Source organism: Podarcis vaucheri (assembly GCF_965113315.1).
Source record: "Podarcis vaucheri genome assembly, chromosome: 8".
In the NCBI taxonomy this organism is placed as follows: Eukaryota; Metazoa; Chordata; class Lepidosauria; order Squamata; family Lacertidae; genus Podarcis; species Podarcis vaucheri.
The window spans coordinates 17,355,233-17,376,519 of NC_138766.1; the positions used below are offsets into that span (position 1 = coordinate 17,355,233).

At 44.9% G+C, this 21,287-nt stretch overlaps 3 protein-coding genes across 3 annotated transcripts in view; all 3 read left to right on the top strand.

The window, feature by feature from the left end:
* Nucleotides 1–17: 17 nt before the first annotated feature.
* On the top strand, nt 18–4,640 carry LOC309539794 (dynein axonemal heavy chain 3-like; the record flags this gene model as incomplete). Its single annotated transcript, XM_082236128.1, has 5 exons — nt 18–1,401; nt 2,003–2,063; nt 2,756–2,944; nt 3,504–4,317; nt 4,631–4,640. Exons 4-5 carry the CDS (start codon nt 3,515–3,517, stop codon nt 4,638–4,640), a joined length of 813 nt encoding a protein of 270 aa, XP_082092254.1. The 5' UTR covers nt 18–1,401; nt 2,003–2,063; nt 2,756–2,944; nt 3,504–3,514.
* Nucleotides 4,641–5,063: 423 nt separating this feature from the next.
* Nucleotides 5,064–7,256, top strand: LOC309538811 (dynein axonemal heavy chain 3-like). The gene is made up of 3 exons (XM_082234718.1): nt 5,064–5,243; nt 5,990–6,076; nt 6,768–7,256. The coding sequence occupies exons 1-3, from the start codon at nt 5,220–5,222 to the stop codon at nt 7,008–7,010; spliced, it is 354 nt and encodes a 117-aa protein (XP_082090844.1). The 5' UTR covers nt 5,064–5,219; the 3' UTR covers nt 7,011–7,256.
* A 4,492-nt stretch (nt 7,257–11,748) lies between these two features.
* The window catches only part of BASP1 (brain abundant membrane attached signal protein 1), an 81,304-nt gene continuing 71,765 nt past the window's right edge, over nt 11,749–21,287 (top strand). Inside the window, exon 1 of the mRNA XM_082234666.1 lies at nt 11,749–12,018. The gene's annotated coding sequence lies outside the window, so the exon portion shown is untranslated. The remainder of the gene's footprint in view (nt 12,019–21,287) is intronic.

Genomic DNA, 21,287 nt, shown 5'->3' on the forward strand with positions numbered 1-21,287 from the left:
CACAAAATCACAATCACACTCTTTTGTTTATTTTCTATGGGACAGACAGCCACAGCAGCATTGAAAGCAGTAGGATATGTAAGGCACAACGTCAAAGGGGAAAGCTATTATTATAATCAGCTGGCCAGGAAGAAATGACTGGATTGGATATAGAAGAAAGAAGAGGATGAGTCAAATATGAAACATGGACTGCATGTCTGAATAATTGTTGCACCCCTGAGCTTTTGCCGTAACCAGATAGTAATATTGGCTCGGCTAATTAGGCCACACAATACCTCACTGCACCAGCTCACTTGCCTTATGGATATGCTTTGCAGTATTCAAGCCTGGCGTGCTCTGGTCCATGGGGTCACGAAGAGTCGGACACGACTAAACAACAACAAATTCAAGCTTTTAGTTCCTTTAAGGCCAGAACTCAAAAGATGGAAATTCAAAGGGGAACAACATATATCTCATGCAGTGAATGGGCTGGACACATTTTAGAGGATGTGTGCAATGACTGACATTCTGGGGGAAAGTAGCTCAGGCCTCTTACAATGATGTTTCCACAAATACCACACAAGAAACTATTCGGCCTTAACAGAGATCAAAGAACGGGACTCTGCATTTCTGCCTTGTGGAATTCTCTGAAGGGATAAAGGAGCACCTAAGTTGTGCTTTCAAGACATCTGCAAGAAAAAGGTTTCTTACTTGGGGCAGACTCTGTTGACACAAGTGCTACCAAGAGCACGAAACACATGGAGAAGTGTTCATAAGCTGCTGTTCCCTGCGTCACCCTTTTCAAATGAAACAGCTCAGGCTGACCTGTGTTATTCCTATGGCAGCCCGAGACACCACTGTCCTGATAACCTTAGGTGGGTTATGCCATGCTTTGTCTGGAGTTTGTCTGCCCCATTGTAAGACTCAGCTGCCAGCTCAACTGGCTGCTGTGCGTGGAATGAGATTGAAGATTCACCGTTTTGTTTTTGCTTTTTGCTTCAGGCAGCAAAATGTGTTGGTCTGGCTCTGCATATTGACTGATAGCAAACTGTTCCTATTGGTAATAATGTAACTTTTGCTGCATTTGAAAGCCATTTACTCTTTTCCAACTTTCAGGCTGACGACTTATTCATGGGGCCAGTTCAGCCTTGTTTGGAATTTCCTCCCCATCATTGCAGGGTCATGGCTAAGACATCCCCCATCCATCTCACTCTTTCCATGATGACACTGTATATTGCTTTGCTTGATAAGGATCCTGTGAGCTTCAACTTCCCGCTCTCCCACCTCCACCTTGTTGCGCCCTAAGACTGAGGGAGCAACTGCGTTAGTTCTCCCAACTCATTTGTGCCCTAGAAAGATATGGAAATGTCATGGAGGAAGCCCATGTTGAGCTGCGTCCAGCTTAAACTGCAGAACACACTGGTATGTGTATGCAAAGGAATGAACTGGGGAAACGTAAAGCTGTAGTAAAGCACATGTGCTGCTGTTCTGGAATTTTTTTTCTGGAATTATTCTAGTTCACCCAGAATTCAGGAAGACTGGGATGTAGGAATGCTCTGGCTAAGCAATAGGTGGCAAAATACAATTTCTAATCAGGCAGATCCAATCCTCCCCTTTGCTTTACATCTTGCAGTACTTTCATTTTAACTTGTGGTTTTTTTCATTGCCATAACACCTAGATAAACCCCTTTTGCCATTCTTTAAATAGTGAATCAGTCGCGAGAGGTATTATTTGAAATAAAAATATCATTCTAGGCAAAACATTCATTTTTATCACTGAAATTTTGCCTAGCAATGACAATTTTAACTTTTCCCATCTTGGCATAATAATTCACGGCACCCCTGCCAGCTTACATCACAATCCAATGTTAAGTTTATATTGGGGTTATCTGGTCCACAGAGGGCATTTCAGCAAATGAGCTGCAAATGGGTAAGTTGTTATGTGAACAGCCTAGGCGGGAAAGTGTTCTGGGATTTAAAAGCTGTCTAAAAACAATATTCACCTGCTTTTCTTTTTTCATAGATTACAATGTCGATTTTCTGGATAATTCTCGGTGTCAATTTCTGGCACCAAACACGCTGAGGTAAGAAAAAAATATGACTAGCATAGGGCTTGCCGATACGAAGATCGGCAGTTTGAATCCCCGTGACGGGGTGAGCTCCCGTTGCTTGGTCCCTGTTCCTGCCAACCTAGCAGTTCAAAAGCATGTCTAAGTGCAAGTAGATAAATAGGTACCGCTCTGGTGGGAAGGTTAACGGTGTTTCCATGCACTGCTCTGGTTTGCCAGAAGCGGATAGTCATGCTGGCCACATGCCCGGAAGCTGGACGCCACCTCCCTCAACCAGTAAAGCGAGTTGAGCGCCACAACCCCAGTGTCGTCTGCGACTGGACCTAACAGTCAGGGGTCCCTTTACCCTTTACCTTTAAAGGTAAAACATTTGCATTTATTGCTAAAAATTTCTAAAAATGCCCCCCCCTTCACTGGCAGAGGAAGAGGAGTGCAGGGGGAGCACACCACCCCGGCAGCATGATCCTGGCAGGGTGCCATTGCAGCTGCCCCCGCGCTGGGCACCCCACCCCCACAGGCAGCGCTTCCCGCCCCCAGGATGCACGCCCCGCCCCGCCTTCTCTCTTCCCCCCGGTGCCGGAGCATGAAGCTCCACCATTGCCCCTTTTGTGGGGTCACAAGAGAGTGAGTGTGATGCAGTTATTGTTAGGCCGGGGGAGACCAGGGCTATCAAATCCCTACTGAGAATATATTTGATGTCATTACAGGAGGAGTGCGAGAGCGACTTGGTGGAGCGAATGCCCACCCTGGAAGGTCCGTTTTAGGCTCTCCATACCCTGAAGCTGACAAATACCTCATTTTATCAACTGCATAAACGATCGACCAGGACCTGTCAAGTTGGGCATGGAAAACGTGGAAAAAAAAGCCAGAAAGAAAACCTGATTCAACTGGAAGCGGTAATTTATTTTTTTAATCCTCTATTGGGAGGGGTTGTCATGTGTTTCTTTGTTGATACTGAGCATTTTCATCGTATCACTTTATATAATATATTCAGACATTCAACCAGTAGACTTTAGTCCATTAGGGCAAGTGGGGAACTGCCCTAAAAAGCTAAGCCTCTGCTTAGCCAGCCCCCACCTGCTCCTGTTCCTCCTTAGACCCAGTGTTGCTGTTATGGAACTCAGCAGGAAGGAGGGTGAGGACAAAGCCAGAATTAGTTCACTCTGCCTGTCATTGGCTCTAATTCCCTACCACTGTTGACTCTCCCATATTCTGCCCTACAAGTCCAATGGGCACCAGCCCCTCCCCCTGCATTCAATGCAATAAAATGAACCATAGATACAAGTGTCATTCTATGACCTTATCCATTTCCTTTGGCTTAAGAATCACCTGGATGCTCCAAAAACTATTACAGGGGAAAGAACAGCAAGGTTGAAAATCTTCCAGATTTTTAAAATGAGATATTTATATTTTGACAACATTTTAATATATATGTATTTACAATTGAAATTTCAGGTAGTTCCAAAATGGTTGTAAGGCACCTGAAATTCCTCGGCTCCTTGAAGACTTCTGACAAAGAGAATTTCCTCCCAGCTATAGTGAAGAGAAGTAGAGAGAAGTTGTGGACTTTCAGCCAGGTGGACTTTCAGCCATCTTTCATAGAGCCAGCTGTATCAACTGCCTGCAAAGGCTTGTGCCAAGGAGTTGGATCCATGGAAGCGTACGACCGGGTGGCAAAGGTGGTTGCCCCAAAACATCAAGAACTCAGGAAAGAGGAAGGGTTGCTCACTCTGCTGATGCAGAAGCTCAATACGGACAGAGACGAACTAAAGAAAGTAATTGACCGTCTCCGGGACCTAAACGATGAACTTGAATCACTTAATAACCGGAAGAAAGAACTTGAAAAGAGGATTGAGGAATGCTCTCTGAAGCTGGAAAGGGCTGAAAAGATGAGCTTGGGAGGAAAGGAGGATATGGGCACGGAAGCAGCAAGCTATAATCTTTCCATTATCAAGGTGTCTGACTCCACTTACGTAAGGACTTTGGAGAACACCATCCAGTTTGGAACCCTAGTCTTGCTTGAAAATATCGGCGAGGAAGAGTTGGGTGCCATCTCAGAGCCAGTGCTGCTAATGGCAACTTTCAAACAGCAGGGTGTAGAGTACAGGAGACTGAGAGAGAACGTTCTTGAGTACTCAAGCAATTTCAAGTTTTTACTCAATGGATTTCAAGTGGAATACTACTTGGAGGAGTCTGACCACGTCACCAAGGAGCCCATGTCCGTGGTTATGTTGAAACAGGTAGATTTTATGGAAATTTGTACAGTGGTGCCTCGCAAGACGAAATTAATTTGTTCAAACAAAGTCCAAACAAAGCCAAATTTGGTACAACAAGAGTTTATTAAGTGCTCTTTAAAGTCACACATGCTGTAAAGAACATTTCAAAATTCAAACCCAGATTTTTTTTTAAAAAAAACAGCAGAGTGGCCCAATGGTCACAGAAAATCATAAAAATGCAGAAAAAAACCACAAGCTTCCAGATTCTTGCAAACCCCTCCCCAACTGTTCCCCCAGCCACCCAGCACACAGAAATTCAAATCCAGAATTTTTTTAAAAAACAGCAGAGTGGCCCAATGGTCACAGAAAATCATAAAAATGCAGGGAAAAACCACACAAGTGTCCAGATTCTTGCAAACCCCTTCCCAACACCAAGTCCTTGAATTCCAAACACCCCAACCCAAAATCCAACCCCCCCCCAAAAAAAAAGTTTTAAAAGCTTAACTTACCAAATGGCTGCAAAAGAAGTTTTGGAAAAGCTTCAAAAATCACCAAAGTCTTTAAAAACCTCAAAAAAGGCTACTATATACACTGCGTTCTATGAGTTGCTCCTCGAAGTCAAGTCGCAACTGTATTAACGGTGTTAAGAAAAAGGAAACAAACTTGCAAGGCGTTTTCGTCTTGCGAAGCAAGCCCATAGGGAAATTCATCTTGCGAAGCAGCTCAAAAACGGAAAACCCTTTCGTCTAGCGAGTTTTCCGTCTTGCGAGGCATTCGTCTTGCGGGGCACCACTGTATCTGTTTTCATTATCTGCTGTATCCGTTGCAAGCTCAGTATTATGGACAGAGACTGAGAGAGAACGTTCTTGAGTACTCAAGCAATTTCAAGTTTTTACTCAATGGATTTCAAGTGGAATACTACTTGGAGGAGTCTGACCACGTCACCAAGGAGCCCATGTCTCTGGTTATGTTGAAACAGGTAGATTTTATGGAAATTTGTATCTGTTTTCATTATCTGCTGTATCCGTAGTTATATCTGCTGTTTATTATTATCTGCTGTATCCACAGTTGCTTTTTAACTAAAGAGCCGCAATTAAGAGGGGATGTTCACACATGATGTTGTGGGGAGGGGTTTCAACCCCTTGCCCCCCTCCCAGTTCTGATCTGCCCTTAGCTGTCAACTTTTCCCTTTTCTTGCGAACAATCCTATTCGGAATAAGGGAATTTCCTTCAAAAAAAGGAAAACGTTGACAGCTGCCTCCCCAGGGTTGCTATTTACCCCAGAGTTAAAAGTAATATTGGGCTAAAAATGCCCTCCTTTTGTGGTGTCATAAGTGAGTGAGTGTGATGCAGCTGAGTGTTAGGCCAGGGGAGACCAGGGTTCAAATCTAAAACTCACTGGGTGACCCTGTTCCCATTGCAGCAGGGAGTGCATTTGACAGGTGGAGAACTGCCACTGAGAGGGCCCTCAATCAAAACAGGTAGATTTTAAGGAAATTTGTATATGTTCCCAGCACCCTTAACAAACTACACTGTTCCTGATTAGTTAGAAAGCAAAATCACTGGCAGATTCTGGTACCTAGTTGCCCACTAAAATGTTGGTGCATTTTTGTTTTGATTTTTCCCCTGAATTTGAATATGATTATGAAATGTGGTGAACTGAAGAATGGGACAGTAAGGAATTAATATGTAGATTATGCCCTCTCCCTTGGTTGTCCTCCTTAGGTTGCAGTTTCTGATGCCAAGGAGCAGCTAGTGGGTGCAGATGAAAAGGAAGCCAGTGAAGTGGCCGCTATTGCCCAGGGTATTCAGGTAATTGTGCTGTGCAGCCTGGTGCTCCCTCCCCATTCTCTACTATGCCAACTTACCTGAGAGTAAGCCCCCTTGAACCCAAGAAGACTGAAAAAAGAGGCAGACACAGGGCTACATTGTCAGCACATGATGTGCCCTTCCACAGTTGCTCTTTAACTAAAGAGCCGCAATTAAGAGGGGATGTTCACACATGATGTTGCTTGGAGGGGTTTCAATACCTTGCCTGCCCCCCCCCCAGTTCTGATCTGCCCATAGCTGTCAACTTTTCCTTTTTCTTGCGAAGAATCTTATTCGGAATAAGGGAATATCCCTCAAAAAAAGGAAAACATTGACAGCTGCCTCCCCAGGGTTGCTATTTACCCCAGAGTTTAAAGTAATATTGGGCTAAAAATGCCCTCCTTTTGTGGGGTCACAAGTGAGTGAGTGTGATGCAGTTGAGTGTTAGGCCAGGGGAGACCAGGGTTCAAATCCACACTGAGTTCTAAAACTCACTGGGTGACCATGTTCCCATTGCAGCAGGGAGTGCATTTGACAGGTGGGGAACTGCCACCGAGAGGGCCCTCAATCAATTCCAGTCAAGGCACATCCAGTGGCAGCACCTGGAATAAGAAAGGAAAGGGTGGTTCTTGGAAAGTTATTGTTTCACTGGACTGTTCATCCTGACAATGTGGTATATTTGATATGATTACAGGAGGAGTTTGAGGGAGACCTTGCCAAGGCAATGCCAGCCCTGGACGCTCCCCTTTCGGCTCTCCATACCCTGAACCTGGCAAATACCTCCTTTGTCAAATCCCTACAGGATCCACCAGGACCTGTCAAGCTGGTCATGGAGAGCGTGAAAGAAAAGCCAGAAAGAAAGCCTGATCCAAGTGGAAGCGGCCACTTCCTTGTTAGTATTTTGTGGGAGGGATTGCAGTGTACACTGGAGATTTAGGATGGTGCAGTTAAAGTGGATTAAAGTGCTCTGTCATCCAGCTTGCTCCTTAAAGTCCAGATATAATCTAACTTCTGCATAAGCAAGCAAATCAAGATGAATGCCCAATAAGTGGTTTGTCAGGTGGAGCTCACTGATCAAGTTGTTGACTATGCCTTCTGTCTAAGAGCAATCTTCATCTGCTCTTCTTTTTTAAATAGATGACCATGTCCACTCTGTGGCTCCTTGGTCTTTTCCTATTCACTGTGGTGCTGGACTCTCCCCTTCCGGCTCTCCACACCCTGAACCTGGCAAATATCTCCTTTTTCAAACCCATGCCGGATCCGAATGGACCTGTTACGCTGGCCATGGAGAGCGTGAAAGAAGGGGTCAGGGCCGTTGAAGAGCATGACCGTGCCGCAAATGTGATGGCACCCAAACATGAACAACTGAGAGAAGCTGAAGGGTAGCTCCCTCTGTGAATGAATGAAACTACACATTCTGGGGAAGAATAACTCAGACCTCTTACAATGATGTTTCCACAAATACCACACAAGAAACAATTCAGCCTTAACAGAGATCAAAGAACAGGACTCTGCATTTCTGCCTTGTAGAATTCTCTGAAGTAATAAAGGAGCACCTAAGTTGTGCTTTCAAGGCATCTGCAAGAAAAAGGTTTCTTACTTGGGGCAGACTCTGTTGACACAAGTGCTACCAAGAGCATGAAACACATGGAGAAGTGTTCATAAGCTGCTGTTCCCTGCATCACCCTTTTCAAATGAAACAGCTCAGGCTGACCTGTGTTATTCCTATGGTAGCCCGAGACACCACTGTCCTGATAACCTTAGGTGGGTTATCCTATGCTTTGTCTGGAGTTCTGCTTATGAGGTTAGCTATGGGCCGGTACCATCTCCTGACATGGAACAGTATGCTCTTATTAGCAGGCCTAATTTTGACTCAAATGCAAATCTAGATTAGACCTTCAGCTATAAAACAGGGGAATCTGTGGTCTTCCAGTTGCTGTTAGACTCTTAACTCCTATAATCCCTGACAATCACCTATGCTGTCTGGTCCTGATGGGGGTTGGAGTCCAACAATATCTTTTAAACAACATGGGGGATAGAATTGAGTCCTGCGTCACCCCTCATTGAAGGTTCCAAGGGGATGAAAAGCACTCCCTAAGTAACACCCTCTGGGAGCTACCATCCAAGTAGGACTGGAACCACTGCAAAGTAGTGCCGCCCACACTTAGTTCTGAGAGTCACTCCAGAAGGATAACATGGTTGATGGTATCAAAAGCCACTGAGAGGTCGAGAAGAATTGACAGGGATAGGTTTCCCTTGTCTCTCTCTCGACAGGACGACCAAAAGCAATTTCTGTGCCAAAACCGGGCCTATACCTATTGAAATGGATCCAGAAAATCAGTTTCTTCCCAAAGCACCTGGATCTGGTCTGCAACCACTTGCTCCAGAACCTTGCTCAGGAAAGGTAAGTGGTATAGGATTGCAGCCATAGACCACACTCCTCAAAGCACTCTGGATAAATGGGGAGGCATGCCAAAATGCCTCCAGCTTTCCAAGGGGGAAATACTGCTTTTTCAGTGGAAATGTAGTAGCTAAGGCTGCAGAAAAATCTTTTCACAAATATATTTAGAAGGCTAATGCATAAATGTGTTAGCTATTCATGCTTAGGACACTTCTGAATTGATTTTTACAAGGTAGTTAACTGTACATTGGTGTCAAGGAGAAACAAATAAATGACATTTAGCACTGATTTGCAATAATTTGAATACTGGAGTTAACGGTTTTATCAATTCATACCAGTCACTTAGTCGTACATAAATATATTACAGGTCTTTTATAGCCTGTGCAGGGACAGCTTAATAGAAAGGCACAAACCACATTCTAGTGGATTTGCATTTCTTAATCCTCATGCAGGCTTTGTCTCTTGTTTCCATAGCAATGAGTAGATCTATATTCCAATCACGCTGTCTGCTGGGCTTGCTGTCTCCATCAGGAAAACGGAGCCAGTTACTTTGTACGTGTGCGTTTTGGGGAATGATGTGGCATGGCCAACTCTAAAATAAAGAGTCGGATTCATTGGATATTTGAATGGGGATATATCAATGGAGCAACTTTGCTTGTGTGCATTTCTTCAGAACGCCGACTCATAATTTCAGAAGAAATTAGATACCACACTAGGTGAACATTGCTTTATTGGCATAGCTCTCGGCAGCCGGAATTTGTCTAGCATGCTTAAACTACAAATGAGAAATTAATAGTTTTTTCTATTGCTCTCTCCAAGAAAACAGAGCTACATTCTCCAGTGCATTTTTTCTTCTCGATCGTACAAGCTACTTCCGTATGTTCTAATATGGTTGGTGGTGATTTATATGTAAATAATTTTAACAGCCTTGTTGCTTCTGCAGCCATGCAGCTCTGTACACTGAAACAATGAATTCTACATATCATTTTTTCCCCTTTACTAGAAGTCTTGGGAAGGAGGTCCAATAGTCTGTATTTTTGATCGCCTGTTAAGCTTTCTACACTAATTCAGTTTACCAAAGCTTAAGTAAATACTGGATGAGCATTCCTGACAAGCTTTATGGTATAGAACAGAAGTCTTTGAATTTGAAAGGACCCATTTACCATTCTGATGTAGCTGTGCTATTCAGTGTTTTGTCTCCTTCCTCAGTGCCTTATATTTTTTATACTGGATCCATGAAAGTTGGATCCAGTATAATATATACTCGATCCATGAAAGTTGCAAACTTTCTTCCTACCCCACTGGCAGAATCCACTGGAGTAATTTCCACTGATTTCAGAAGAAATTATGCTAGGGTGTGTTGCGCACATCACTGATGCTGCAAACCTTACCTGGGACTAAGTCTCATTGAACACAATAGGACTTTCTTCTAGTAAAACATGAATAGGCTGCTAAGCACACTGACTAGGGAGTACACCCCATTGAACTAAATGGAACTTGCTTCTGAGCAAACATGCTGAGCAAACAAAGCACTTTTGAGCCTCTCATATTGTTGCTGTGGATATGTGTGAAAATCAGTGCAGGTGAGAGGGGGAAATGCCATTTAAAATTCAATGTACATTCTAGGCAACTTTACATTCACATTACAGATGAAGGAAATGCAAGTGTTTTTGGTGCCATGCATGAAACCATGCTTTGGTGTAATATATATCAGCAATGAAACAGGTGCCTTAGTCAAAATTCTTAGTACAAATTACTTTTATCAACTTCAAGTTAATTAAATTCATTTGTATAGAATTCCTGCTCTTCAATTTGCAGGCACAATTCTGTATTGTACTTTTCATAACGAACCAAAAGCAACAATACATTACCATATATGCGTATTTTCTAAAAATATTTTGAAAAAGAAGATTTTGGCTTGTATCTTTATGTTGCAATTGTTTGAAGTTGTTTAGCCAGTGTCATGTGGCAATAGATCTGCTTATTCTAAGCAGTTCTTCAGATTGGCATATACTTTGTGGACGGCTTCACTTTCATTTCTGAATATTCTTCAATAAAGTTTAATGCCTCATTATTTTAACTTTAAAAAAATCATTAAAAGTATGTCCTGCTATACAGCCATTTAAGTAGCAGAGGGCGCTACAGAACTACAAATACAAACCCCACGCCAATTAAAAAAAAATCTCTGTTTAGCAGCATGCTAAACGCACGCACTGCTTGCTGTGATAGAAAAAAACACAAAATCGTTGCCTTCACGTTGCTCACTGAAGGAGGGGGCGGTCGCCAGCTTGCAGAATATTTGGAGACAATTTGTAGCTAGTTTAATAAGCGGTTGCTTATATCTCAGACAGTTCACACACATCTTTCGTGCATGGCGAAGTATCCTGCCTTCCCTTACAACACGTCCACACTCCAGTTCCTAAGCATCCTTTTCCCACACTCTTTCGAGAAGAGTTGCCTCCATGCTTTCGAGATTAAAACGAAGCCCTCTCCTTCTCTCCGTTGTCTCACAACCGTCCCATCACCAGAGGAAGGTTTTCCTCGATGTCCCAAGCAGGTGGCACTTTTAAATGCAAGCATTCCGGCCCTCCTGCAACCCAACGCAGCACGCCGCGCACTCCTGCGCGGAAGCCTCCCCGGGGTGGTCCTCTCCTCATCCCTTCGCCATCCGCGTTTGCCATCCCTTGGCCACAAGCTGCCGTTCCTTCGAGGAAGCCCAGAGCGCGCAGAAGAAGCCCATTCTGGTGGCGCGCGTCTCTCCCATTCCCCATCCAGCAGCGCGGTGCCAGAATGCCAACGACGACGACCGCTTGCGCTCCGCCCCGTGCGTAAAAACCACAATAATATTAGTAATATATAAAGAGGCAGGGGAAGCGAAGTAAAAAGCACCTCTGAAGGCTTGCAAGATCTCTTAGGAAAGGAGTCAGAATCCACCAGCAGAGAGATCTGCCCTTGCTGTTCCTCCCCACCGCGGGATCCATCCTTTCACGTGGGGGTTGGAAGCTCGGTGGGCATGTTTACGCGCCTTCCAAAACAAGACTCCGTCTTGAAACGCGCAAAGCGGATATTTAAAACCTTGGCTCGGGACCGCCCCCTAAGGGCGAAAGGAGGCATCTCTTGAAGCTGATGAGCTTTGGGTGAAATAATTTGGGGGGGGGGGTGGAGAAGGAAAAAAAAAAGGTAAGGAGGGAGGGGTGGGTGCGCGCGCGCGCGGAGGGGATGAGGAGAGAGAGAGGAACCAAACCCGGTGCGCGTGTCTGTGCGCGCGTGCGTGCGTGTGCATGTGTGGCTTTTGAACTGCCCACAGACTGTCACCGAGAGAAGCGGGAGGGAGGGGGAGAAATGCAGCGGCAGCAGTAGCGGCGGCGCCGGCGTTACTCCAAGCAGCCACAGCTCCAGCCACTACACTCCCAGCCAGCGAGCGAGGGAGATCTCCGGCGAGACTCAGCGGGCGCCAGGGCGAGCCGGGACCCCGCTCTCTCTCTCTCTTTGTGACCCCAGCCTCGCAGCCGCGCCAAAGGGGACAGAGGAGCAAAGGAACGAGGTAAGAACCATCCGAGAGGCTGGAGACAATTTGGATTTTCTTGTTTCCCCCCTCTGTGTTTTTTACGCGGCAGCCAGCTGGTCGATCCGGTTCTTATTGCTGTTGAAACAAACGCCCCCGCCTCCAAAAATGAAAACCGCTTGTTCTCTCGAAATTTTTAATGTGTGTGTGTGTGTGTGTGTGTGTGTGTATTGGGAGATTTTCTGATCTATATATATATTTAAAAGAGGGAGAAGCAAGATCTAGGTAGCCCACATGCCTGGGCGATGGGTTTCTATGAAAGGGAGAAATTTAAGTCAGTGCCTATGTCTTGAAATCTTTGCATGGAGACGTCCACGGGCATGATGGAGAAAGGGATGGATGTGGGGAATCGGGATGGAGGGTTTGGGGTTGTTTTTCTCTTTAATTTTTTTAAAGCCACTTTTTTTGGAGGGGATGTTACAGATTTCTTTCCCCATCTTTTTAATATATATATATCTATATGTACAGTATGTATGTATGTATAAATAAATAAATAAATAAATAAGTATAGACTGCATAGCATGGATATCTCGAAGAAGGCATATTGGGGAGGGGGCGTACATCCATGTTAAGATCATGCAGGGGAGGAGGGAGAGGAAGGAGGGGGGAAGAGCGTAAATGCGAGATAACATGGCATGAGAGCCTCAGCTTGGGCTTGAAAGGATGGGTTTTCGCAGTTATATTACCTGTGGAGCACTTTGGAGAAAACTCCTAAACGGATCTGTGCGTGTGTATTTTGGCTAAACGTGTTTCCCCTCCTCCTTTTTAAAAAATCACCCCTTCAATCTTCTCTTTGCAGAGGGCGGGCGAGGTGTAAAGTGGACGCCTGCCGATTTTTTATTTTTTATTTTAAAACCATCCTGGGGTGTTACACTGTGTGATTGTTCTTTTTTAAGCGATCCTGAAGAAAAGAGCTTCTGCTTTTATTATTGGTCACCAGTGTGGGGTGAAAAAGAAAGACAGACGAGGAGGGGGGCGGGGTGGGGGGGATATGATAGCAGTGGCCACAAACATTTTAATCTCCCACCCTGCTTAAATGCAAAGCCTGCAAGACCAGAAGCGTTTGTGTGTCTTGGCTTGGGGATTTTTTTTGCTTTAATGCAAAGATCCACATCATCTCTATGGAGTTTAGGAATACTGCATGGATCCCCGTGGCTTCGTCCTCTCCGCCATGAATATGCATAGCAAGCCCCCTCCTGGCATCCTCTCCCCACCCCCAAGCGAATGTGGTTTCTTGTAAATCAGAGATCCTGCAGTTTCTCTCCCTTCTCCACCCCTCTGCTGCGTTAGCCACCGAATCATGGCACATGAAAACGAGCGCATCTTAGTGGCTCCCGGAGATGAGGCTCCCGGGTACCACGCTTTCTTTTTTGGGGGATGCCTTTTCCAGTAGCCGTCCCCGAGGCCAGCGCTTTCACACGTCGTCTACGACACCGGGTCTGTGTTGGGTGAGAAAACCTCCCAGCTGGGCCCCTCTTTTGGCGATACTGCAGGGAAAATGAATGAAACTCTCTTGTAATTACCTATTCCTTTGTCTTCGCCTCGCGCATGCGTAGCAGAGCAGGGTGGGGAAGACGGACGAGGCAAGTCTCTCTCCATCGTTAGTCAGGCACTTATCAGAATTGGCAGAACAAAGGCAGGCATCTTGAGATAAGGATCTCTCCAGACCTGTAGGACAGCATTGGAGGGAATCCTCTTTTTTTTTGCCAGCAGATCCATCTTGCATAAGCACCTTGTTAAATGCTCCAGTGGATTTAAAGGGGCAGAGGGAGAGGGAGATTGTAGACTCAGCATCAATTTTACAACCCCATGTGAATGAAATTCTGCTTAATATTAAGCGGTGGTGATCTCTGTTCGCTGTTAAGATTGTGCATCAGTCCAGCCATACTATCACAACTCCCTTTTTTCCAATGTAGCAGTGAAAAAAATGCTTCTAATCTAGATGAATGGGGGGGGGGAGGGTAAAGAAATGGCCATGCTGGGTGTAGGCTCTGGAAAATCTTCACTGTCTAGTATCTTGCAAAATGGCCTTCAAAGAACTGTGCTGAGGAATAGGGGCAACCATTTCAATGCGTTTCTCCACACCATGTCTCTTATCTGCTAGGCTGGCCATCTTTTCTGCAAACATTTTGGGGGTACCAAATGAACTGCACTAATGAGGCCGATCCATTAGAAGAGGACAATTAGGCAACTTCCGTGTACCTAGTTCAATTAAAGTCCGTGTTTAATGATACTGTGAAGAATCTGTCGCTATAGAAAGCACCCCAGCTGACACTGTCTGCCAAATTCCTCCACCTAGAGGGAGACACTCTCCTCCTCTCTGGCATTTTTTCCTATACAGTCCTGTTTTCTTCATTTAGTTCTCTTCTTTCCAACCTTCTCCCCATTCATTTCAAGAAATGGGATTTACCAAGATGTACTGTATGGTGGATACAGATGCCCATCCCCCCCCATCTGCAATTGAAGTGTGGCAAAACCCTCCACAGGCAGCACTTTGGCAGGATAATATGGATGAATTAGTTTAGTAGTGAGCCCACACTCAGATTTTGGTTCCTGGTGGAAACCTTGGCACCATACTCAAATTCTTCCATTTATAAGAGCTGGGGGAAGGATCTGCAGAAGCACCATTTGCTTAGACACAGCAGTTTGGGAGGTACAAACATCTACGCACAATGTGGGAATTGAGACGACAAGTTTACCATGCTCCTATGTGTGTTAACATTGTCTTGTTCACATGGGAGGCTGATGCAAATGACCAGGCTCAACCTTGGCTAGTTAGTCTAGAGGAAACCACAGTGATGAACTGGTTGGATTTGCAGCTTTAGGCACAGATCTAATCAAGAATTTGCCAACACACAGGAGCTGTCACATCTGAATTGCTACTTCTAGGCCCAACTATATATATATATGTGTGTGTGTGTGTGTGTGTATGTATGTATTAGAACTGTCGATCCAGCCAAACACTGGATTTTGAGATATCTTGGAATGCTGATTAGGTAATGTCTGTCCACAGGCCTCAGAGTCAGTCCATCAACAGTTTATTGCCTTGCCCACAGGACATTAAAAAAACACACCAAGTGACAGAATATATCTGAGAACCACAGTCTCGGAGTGGAGGAAGAGGGGAGGGGACTTTGCTAAAGGCTGGCACAAGATTCCCAGATTTATTAGAGTGCAAACAGTAGCATGGTATATTTTAACAACAGCTGTAGTAGTATACACACACACACACACACACGTGTGTGTGTATATATGTGTGTGTACACACACACACACACACACACACACACACACCCCTCACTGCAGGTTAATCAGTTACCTAAACAAACAGACATCAGTAAAAATGCACACAACCCAAATCCTCAAAGCAAAAGGATTTGTGCTTTTGGAATGCCTAGTGTATCGACCCAATAACTGATCAATAGTTGGTCAGACATATAGAATGTGGGTAGGATTATTTCCCTTTGTTTTGCTGAACGGCACAGCTGGTTTGGAGAAGAAAACAGAAAGTGAAGTTTTAAATGGAGAGGAGGAGCATGAATCGAAGGAAAGAAGTCACCACTACCACTTGTTTTTTTGTCACCTGTTAGTGGCTGCATATTAATGGTGAAAGCTGCTTTCCCCAGTCAAGTAAAACTGCTGACAGGAAGCCAGCAGCTCCCCACATGTTAACTTGTCAAAACAGCTGATTGGGTAACTCAGGAAATTTGTTAGTGAAATAACTGTTAGGGAAGCACATCACACAACACTGCTCTGCAAAAAAACAGATCTGCCAGTCCCCTTGCTGCATGCTGTTTACAAATACTGCCCAAACTTGTGGAATCTTCTGCTTGCAATATTGTTCATAGCCTTTCTTGCTCCCCTCCCCCCATGTATCAAAATAGAGTAGAAGATAATAAATATTTCAGTTTTTGTTAAAAGCATAGTTCCAAAACTGCACCATGCCCATGTGTTTTGTGAAATCATGGCCCTCTGCAAAAATGGCAGCGTTAGTAACTGCAACCGGAAGCTACAAATAAAATTTGTATTTTCTAAAGCGTCCTGTATTCATCTGTCTTTCTTGCAATCCCTTGTTGCAGCTGACATTTTGATCTGCTGACCAAGCCATTTGTGTCATCAGTTGCACTTCTAAAAACATCTTTTCCACAGAAAACAGAAGTAGGTTTGTTTTATTAATAAGCAATTGGTGAAACCCACAATGTAAAATGGATTCCTCCTCTCACATCATAAATTCTCTTTACCTCTTTAACAATGTTACTTTTGAGTAAGTGGTTGGGGCTCGCATCCTTAACATAGCAACCAGAAGTATATCTCACTGAAATCAGTGGAACCTGCTTTCACATAATATGTAGGATTGGGTGCAAGTTGACTGATGAAATTCTATGGTCATTTTTAACAGTTAAGAGCCAGTACTAAACAAGATCTCCTGAGGAACAATTATTGATAAGTGTCATCTGGAGAAGTAACATGGCCCGATCCCATGACTGCTTTGAAGTAAGTTCTACTGAGTTCAAATGAGCTTACTTCCAAGTAAATGTCAGTAGGTCACACTTCCAAGTAATCTTGGACATAAACCCACATAAATCAACGAGATTTGCTTCCAAGTCAGCTTGCTTGGGTATTGGGCTGCTAATTACCTTATTCTAGGTAAAAGTAAAGGTACCCCTGCCCGTACGGGCCAGTCGTGTCCGACTCTAGGGTTGTGCGCCCATCTCACTTAAGAGGCCAGGGGCCAGCGCTGTCCAGAGACACTTCCGGGTCACGTGGCCAGCGTGACGAAGCTGCTCTGGCGAGCCGGCACCAGCGCAGCACACGGAAACGCCGTTTACCTTCCCGCTAGAAAGCGGTACCTATTTATCTACTTGCATTTAGGGGTGCTTTCGAACTGCTAGGTGGGCAGGAATTGCCTTATTCTAGTAGACCCTTAATTCTACAGATGTGATTTTGATGTGCAAAATTTCACCGAGCGAGAGCATAGGGCTTTCACTTCTTTGTTTTGAAAAGATTCCTAGCCCACATGGTTTCCAAGAAAAGTGTGTCCAAACAATGTCACCTGAAAGATCAGGAACTAAATGTAGGGAAGAGTTAGAACTTCTGGTTCTCCTAAATCTCTGATTTCCTCGTTCCTTTTGCCACCCACACAGCCATGTCTGCACTTCTTGTTGGAATGTTGTGGGTAGCAGGAGAGGATATAGTGATTAAATATTATCCTTCCTAACTCACGCTAGTGAGTTTATTCACACAGCAGAGTACATTCCCCTCTTTACACAGCAGGAAGCTAGTTGCAGATTCGTTAGAATCTCTTAAGTTCTACTATTCCTGGTAAGACCCCTTTGATTCCCTCCTAAAAGAATAAAAACACAACAGTCTTCTTTTAAAAGTAATAAGTTTACTCACATTCAGTTCACAGTTGGAGCCCTAAAGGCAGGCTTTAGCTTAGAGTTACAGAAGAGGGTTTTAGTTCATCCCATATGGGAATTCATCCCACATGCTGCTGTGTAGTCCAAGAGAAGGAAAGGCATCAAAAAAGGAAAGTGGCTGCGTGACTGGACCTTTTGTGGGGTCTGGAAGGGTCACGCCCACCTTACCTGATCACATGAAAAGGAAGGATGCTCCAGACCAGGTGTAACAGGAAGTTCAACTGGCTGGACCGACATTCCCCTGCATGTCCACTCTAGGCAAACAGGAAATGTTGTGTTTGACTGCTTTTGTTATATCCCACACTTCTTCCTTGTCCTTTGCCCTCCCATTCCCAACAGAACATTTGACATTCTGAGACTATGTTCTGTTTTGCAACCAGGATATAGGATGCACATCTCGCAAGTGCATGTAAAGACAGAGAACATTTGCTTAGCATGCAGAAGCCCCCAACTTCAAGCTCTGGTATCCCCAGGTAGGGCTGGGAAGGATCCCAGTCTGAAACCTCGCCAAACTGAACTAGATGGACCAATGGCCTTTACATAGCAGCTTCCTATGTTAGTGGAAACATCTGTATAATTTACTAGGAAGGCAGGCTTTGGGTTTCTTAGCATGGGAGAGCATGGGGGGAGGATTGCTAGAAATGAATGAGCTTCCAAGGCACCAGCAGGAACAGAAATAAGAGGAATCTGAGGCCATCAACTAGAGCAGGGCCAGGATTTTTGGCCCAGCTTTTTTCAGCAATTTAGAATGGGAAGGAAAAGAAAGCACTCACAAACCAGAGGTGGTGCAGGAGACTTTATCTAGTGTGTGTGTGGTGGTGGTTGTGGGGAAGGGCTTGGTTTGCCTTACATAAATGAGGTGGTGGTTTGTTTTTGTTTTTTTTAAAAAAATTGGGGGTGGAAATCACCTGGCTGCCCATCGACTCTGCAAGGCGTGCCAGGATCTTCTGCTCCTGTTTTCTGCTGGAGGCAGGCCGATATGCCAAGGGGAACTCCTGGTCACCACTAGCAGAGGAACCACGGCAGAATGGGGAGGTTCTTAGGTGCTTCATGCTTGCTCTGGGACTTGTTCAAAAACAGGATTTAATTAAGGAAATCCAGCCGTTCCTTCGCCCATGAAAACTTGGAGGTATTTTCTGTTGTTCCCCAGAAACGAGAGGAAGTATATTCTCCCTTTTCAGGGGTTGCAGTTGAGGGGAGGATAAATGATCCTCCTAAAATGGAGCAGTGAAATTTGTCTCGGTGGTACAAGGAACAGCCCCTGGTAGGAAGCTAGGAAGAGGTTGGAGCAGAGGTCAAGTGTGGATGTGTTGGCTACTGAAAATAAGGAAGCAAGCAGTGGCAAGGAGAGAAGCTGAGGGAAGAGTTGTAAAGAGAAGGCCCGAGAACTTAAAAGTAGACAAAATGGAGAAGGCACATGAAGTCTCTTGCTAGCAGTGCTACAGCCAAGTGTAGACGTTGGGAAGAGAAAGGGGAAAGGATACAGACAGGTGTGGGGAACATTTCACCTTATACATGTTGCTGAGATACAACTCCCATCATCCATGGCTGTTGGCCATGCTTGGTGGGGCCAATGAGAGTTGCAGTTCATCAGCATCTAGAGGACCAAAGGTTGCCAGGTGTGGATGCTGCTGGGGGTGGCAAAATGGAAGGGAGACCCACAGAGTGGCAAGGGTGCAATTCAGAGCCCAAGGTGAGTCTAACCAGTGCCAGAGTTTGCCTGCGGAATCAATAAATGGAGTAGTGTATGGAGTCTTGCAATACTGAGTTGTCTGTAGCTAACATAGAGATAAGCCTGTCTGTAGCTAACATTGAGATCAGCCCTGATTATAGGCTTTAGGTAGTGCTAGTGAATTTTAACTGACCCATGAGATGCTTGTAGCCTGGCTAATACATGTATATGACTATGAGCTAATTTATCTAGTCCTTTACCTAACTAGTGAATTAATAATAATAATATAATAAAAATTTATTTATATCCCGCCCTCCCCAGCCAAAGCCGGGCTAGGAGCAGCTAACAGTAGTAAAATAATACAGCATTCTAAAATCAATTCATTCTAAAATCAATTCAAATCAAATTAATGGCAACCACTGGGCTAGAGTTCTATGAGGATTACCGAAGGAGGGGGTCAGACTGTGCCTTGGCCAAAGGCCTGGTGGAACAGCTCTGTCTTGCAGGCCCTGCGGAAGGATGTCAAGTCCCGCAGGGCCCTAGTCTCTTGTGACAGAGCGTTCCACCAGATCGGAGCCACAGCTAAAAAAGTCATGGCTCTGGTTGAGGCCAGCCTAACCTCTCTGTGGCCCGGGACCTCCATGGTGTTTTTGTCTGAAGACCGTAAGGTCCTCCGCGGGACATGCCAGGAGAGGCGGTCCCGTAGGTACGAGGGTCCTAGGCCGTATCTGGAAGTGGTGCAGGCAGTTTTCTGTTCTTGGCAAGGAACAATTTCTAGGGCCCACGCTCTGTCTAAATAGCAATAACATGAAATAATAATACAGTGCTGCTGGGCATGTGCAGAGTTCCTTTGTCCTGCCACTGAGTAATAGTGCTAGGTAGCTTACACACACTTACGCAGGGCTTGATGCATTTAGAAGTTCCTCCTCCATATGTTTCCCTGTAACCTCACATCTCGCAGTGAGGGAACCACCAGAAGGCCCTCGGAGCTGGACCTCAGTGTCCAGACTGAACGATGGGGGAGGAGACGCTCCTTCAGGTATACTGGACCGAGGCCATTTAGGGCTTTAAAGGTCAGCACCAACACTTTGAATTGTGCTTGGAAACGTACTGGGAGCCAATGTAGGTCTTTCAGGACCGGTGTTATATGGTCTTGGCAGCCGCTCCCAGTCACCAGTCTAGCTGCCACCTTCTGGATTAATTAGCATGTCTTCTACCCCTCATTTAAGAGATAGATGCAGGGACCCCTGACCAGTGTGCATAGCCTCCAACACGTCCCACTGGAAAACCAGGATGGCCATCTTCCAGGGTCGCACTTCCGTGTGAGTCATGTGACCTGCATGAGAAAATGGTCCCCCAAAACTGGATGCCCAGGACAGTTGATGGGTATGGTGTGTTGGGCTGGATATTATGGCTAGAGCCTAGGTGGTTCTGGAACTGTGACTCTGTGTTGACCTGATACTTCATAAATTGGCTTTTCTTAAGTTAGCTTGGTTGCCTGTATTTCTCCTCTGCATGTGGTGAGATGTCCACTCACAGTCCAGAAGAATACTGAGGGAAGCCAGAATTGAGCAGAACAGTAAGGGTAAGATAATGGTGTTGGAGAAGGAGTTGATTTAGATAAATGGTTTTTTAGTGATAGGAAACAGCCTCCTCAGTGGTTCTAGAGAATGGTTCCTCAGATTCCATCCCCATGAATCTCTTTTTTAAATATTTATTTATTTGGTTTTTCAAATTAAAAATTTACAGAGATATATCAAACATAAATCATAAAAACAAGATTCTAAAGAATCTCCTGGATTTCCATCCTCCCCTTTGTGGGTCCTACTATTAATCCTTTCCTCCTGCATCTTTTATGATGATCCAAATCTTTTACATCTCCATTGTATCCAGAATTTACCCTTAACTACAAGTAGTATTCCAATCCTACTAAGGATTTTAACTGTTTACAATGGTCTTTAAGATAAGTTCTATTCCCCCCCCCCATTCCTTATTAAAAATTTGGTCTTCCTGATTTATGATTCTTTCTGTCATTTAACCATTTCGGCATAGTCCAGCCTTTCTCAACCTGTGCGTCCCCAGATGTTGTGGAACTGCAACTCCCATCATCCCTAGCTAGCAAGGCCAGAGCTCAGGGATGATGGGAGATGTAGTCC

Coding starts and splice junctions, on each gene's coding strand:
- LOC309538811 (XM_082234718.1), top strand. CDS start 5,220: ATGTCTCTGGTTATGTTGAAACAG. Junction 5,244..5,989: donor CTCTGGTTATGTTGAAACAG/GTAGATTTTATG, acceptor TGTCCTCCTTAG/GTTGCAGTTTCTGATGCCAA. Junction 6,077..6,767: donor CTATTGCCCAGGGTATTCAG/GTAATTGTGCTG, acceptor ATATGATTACAG/GAGGAGTTTGAGGGAGACCT.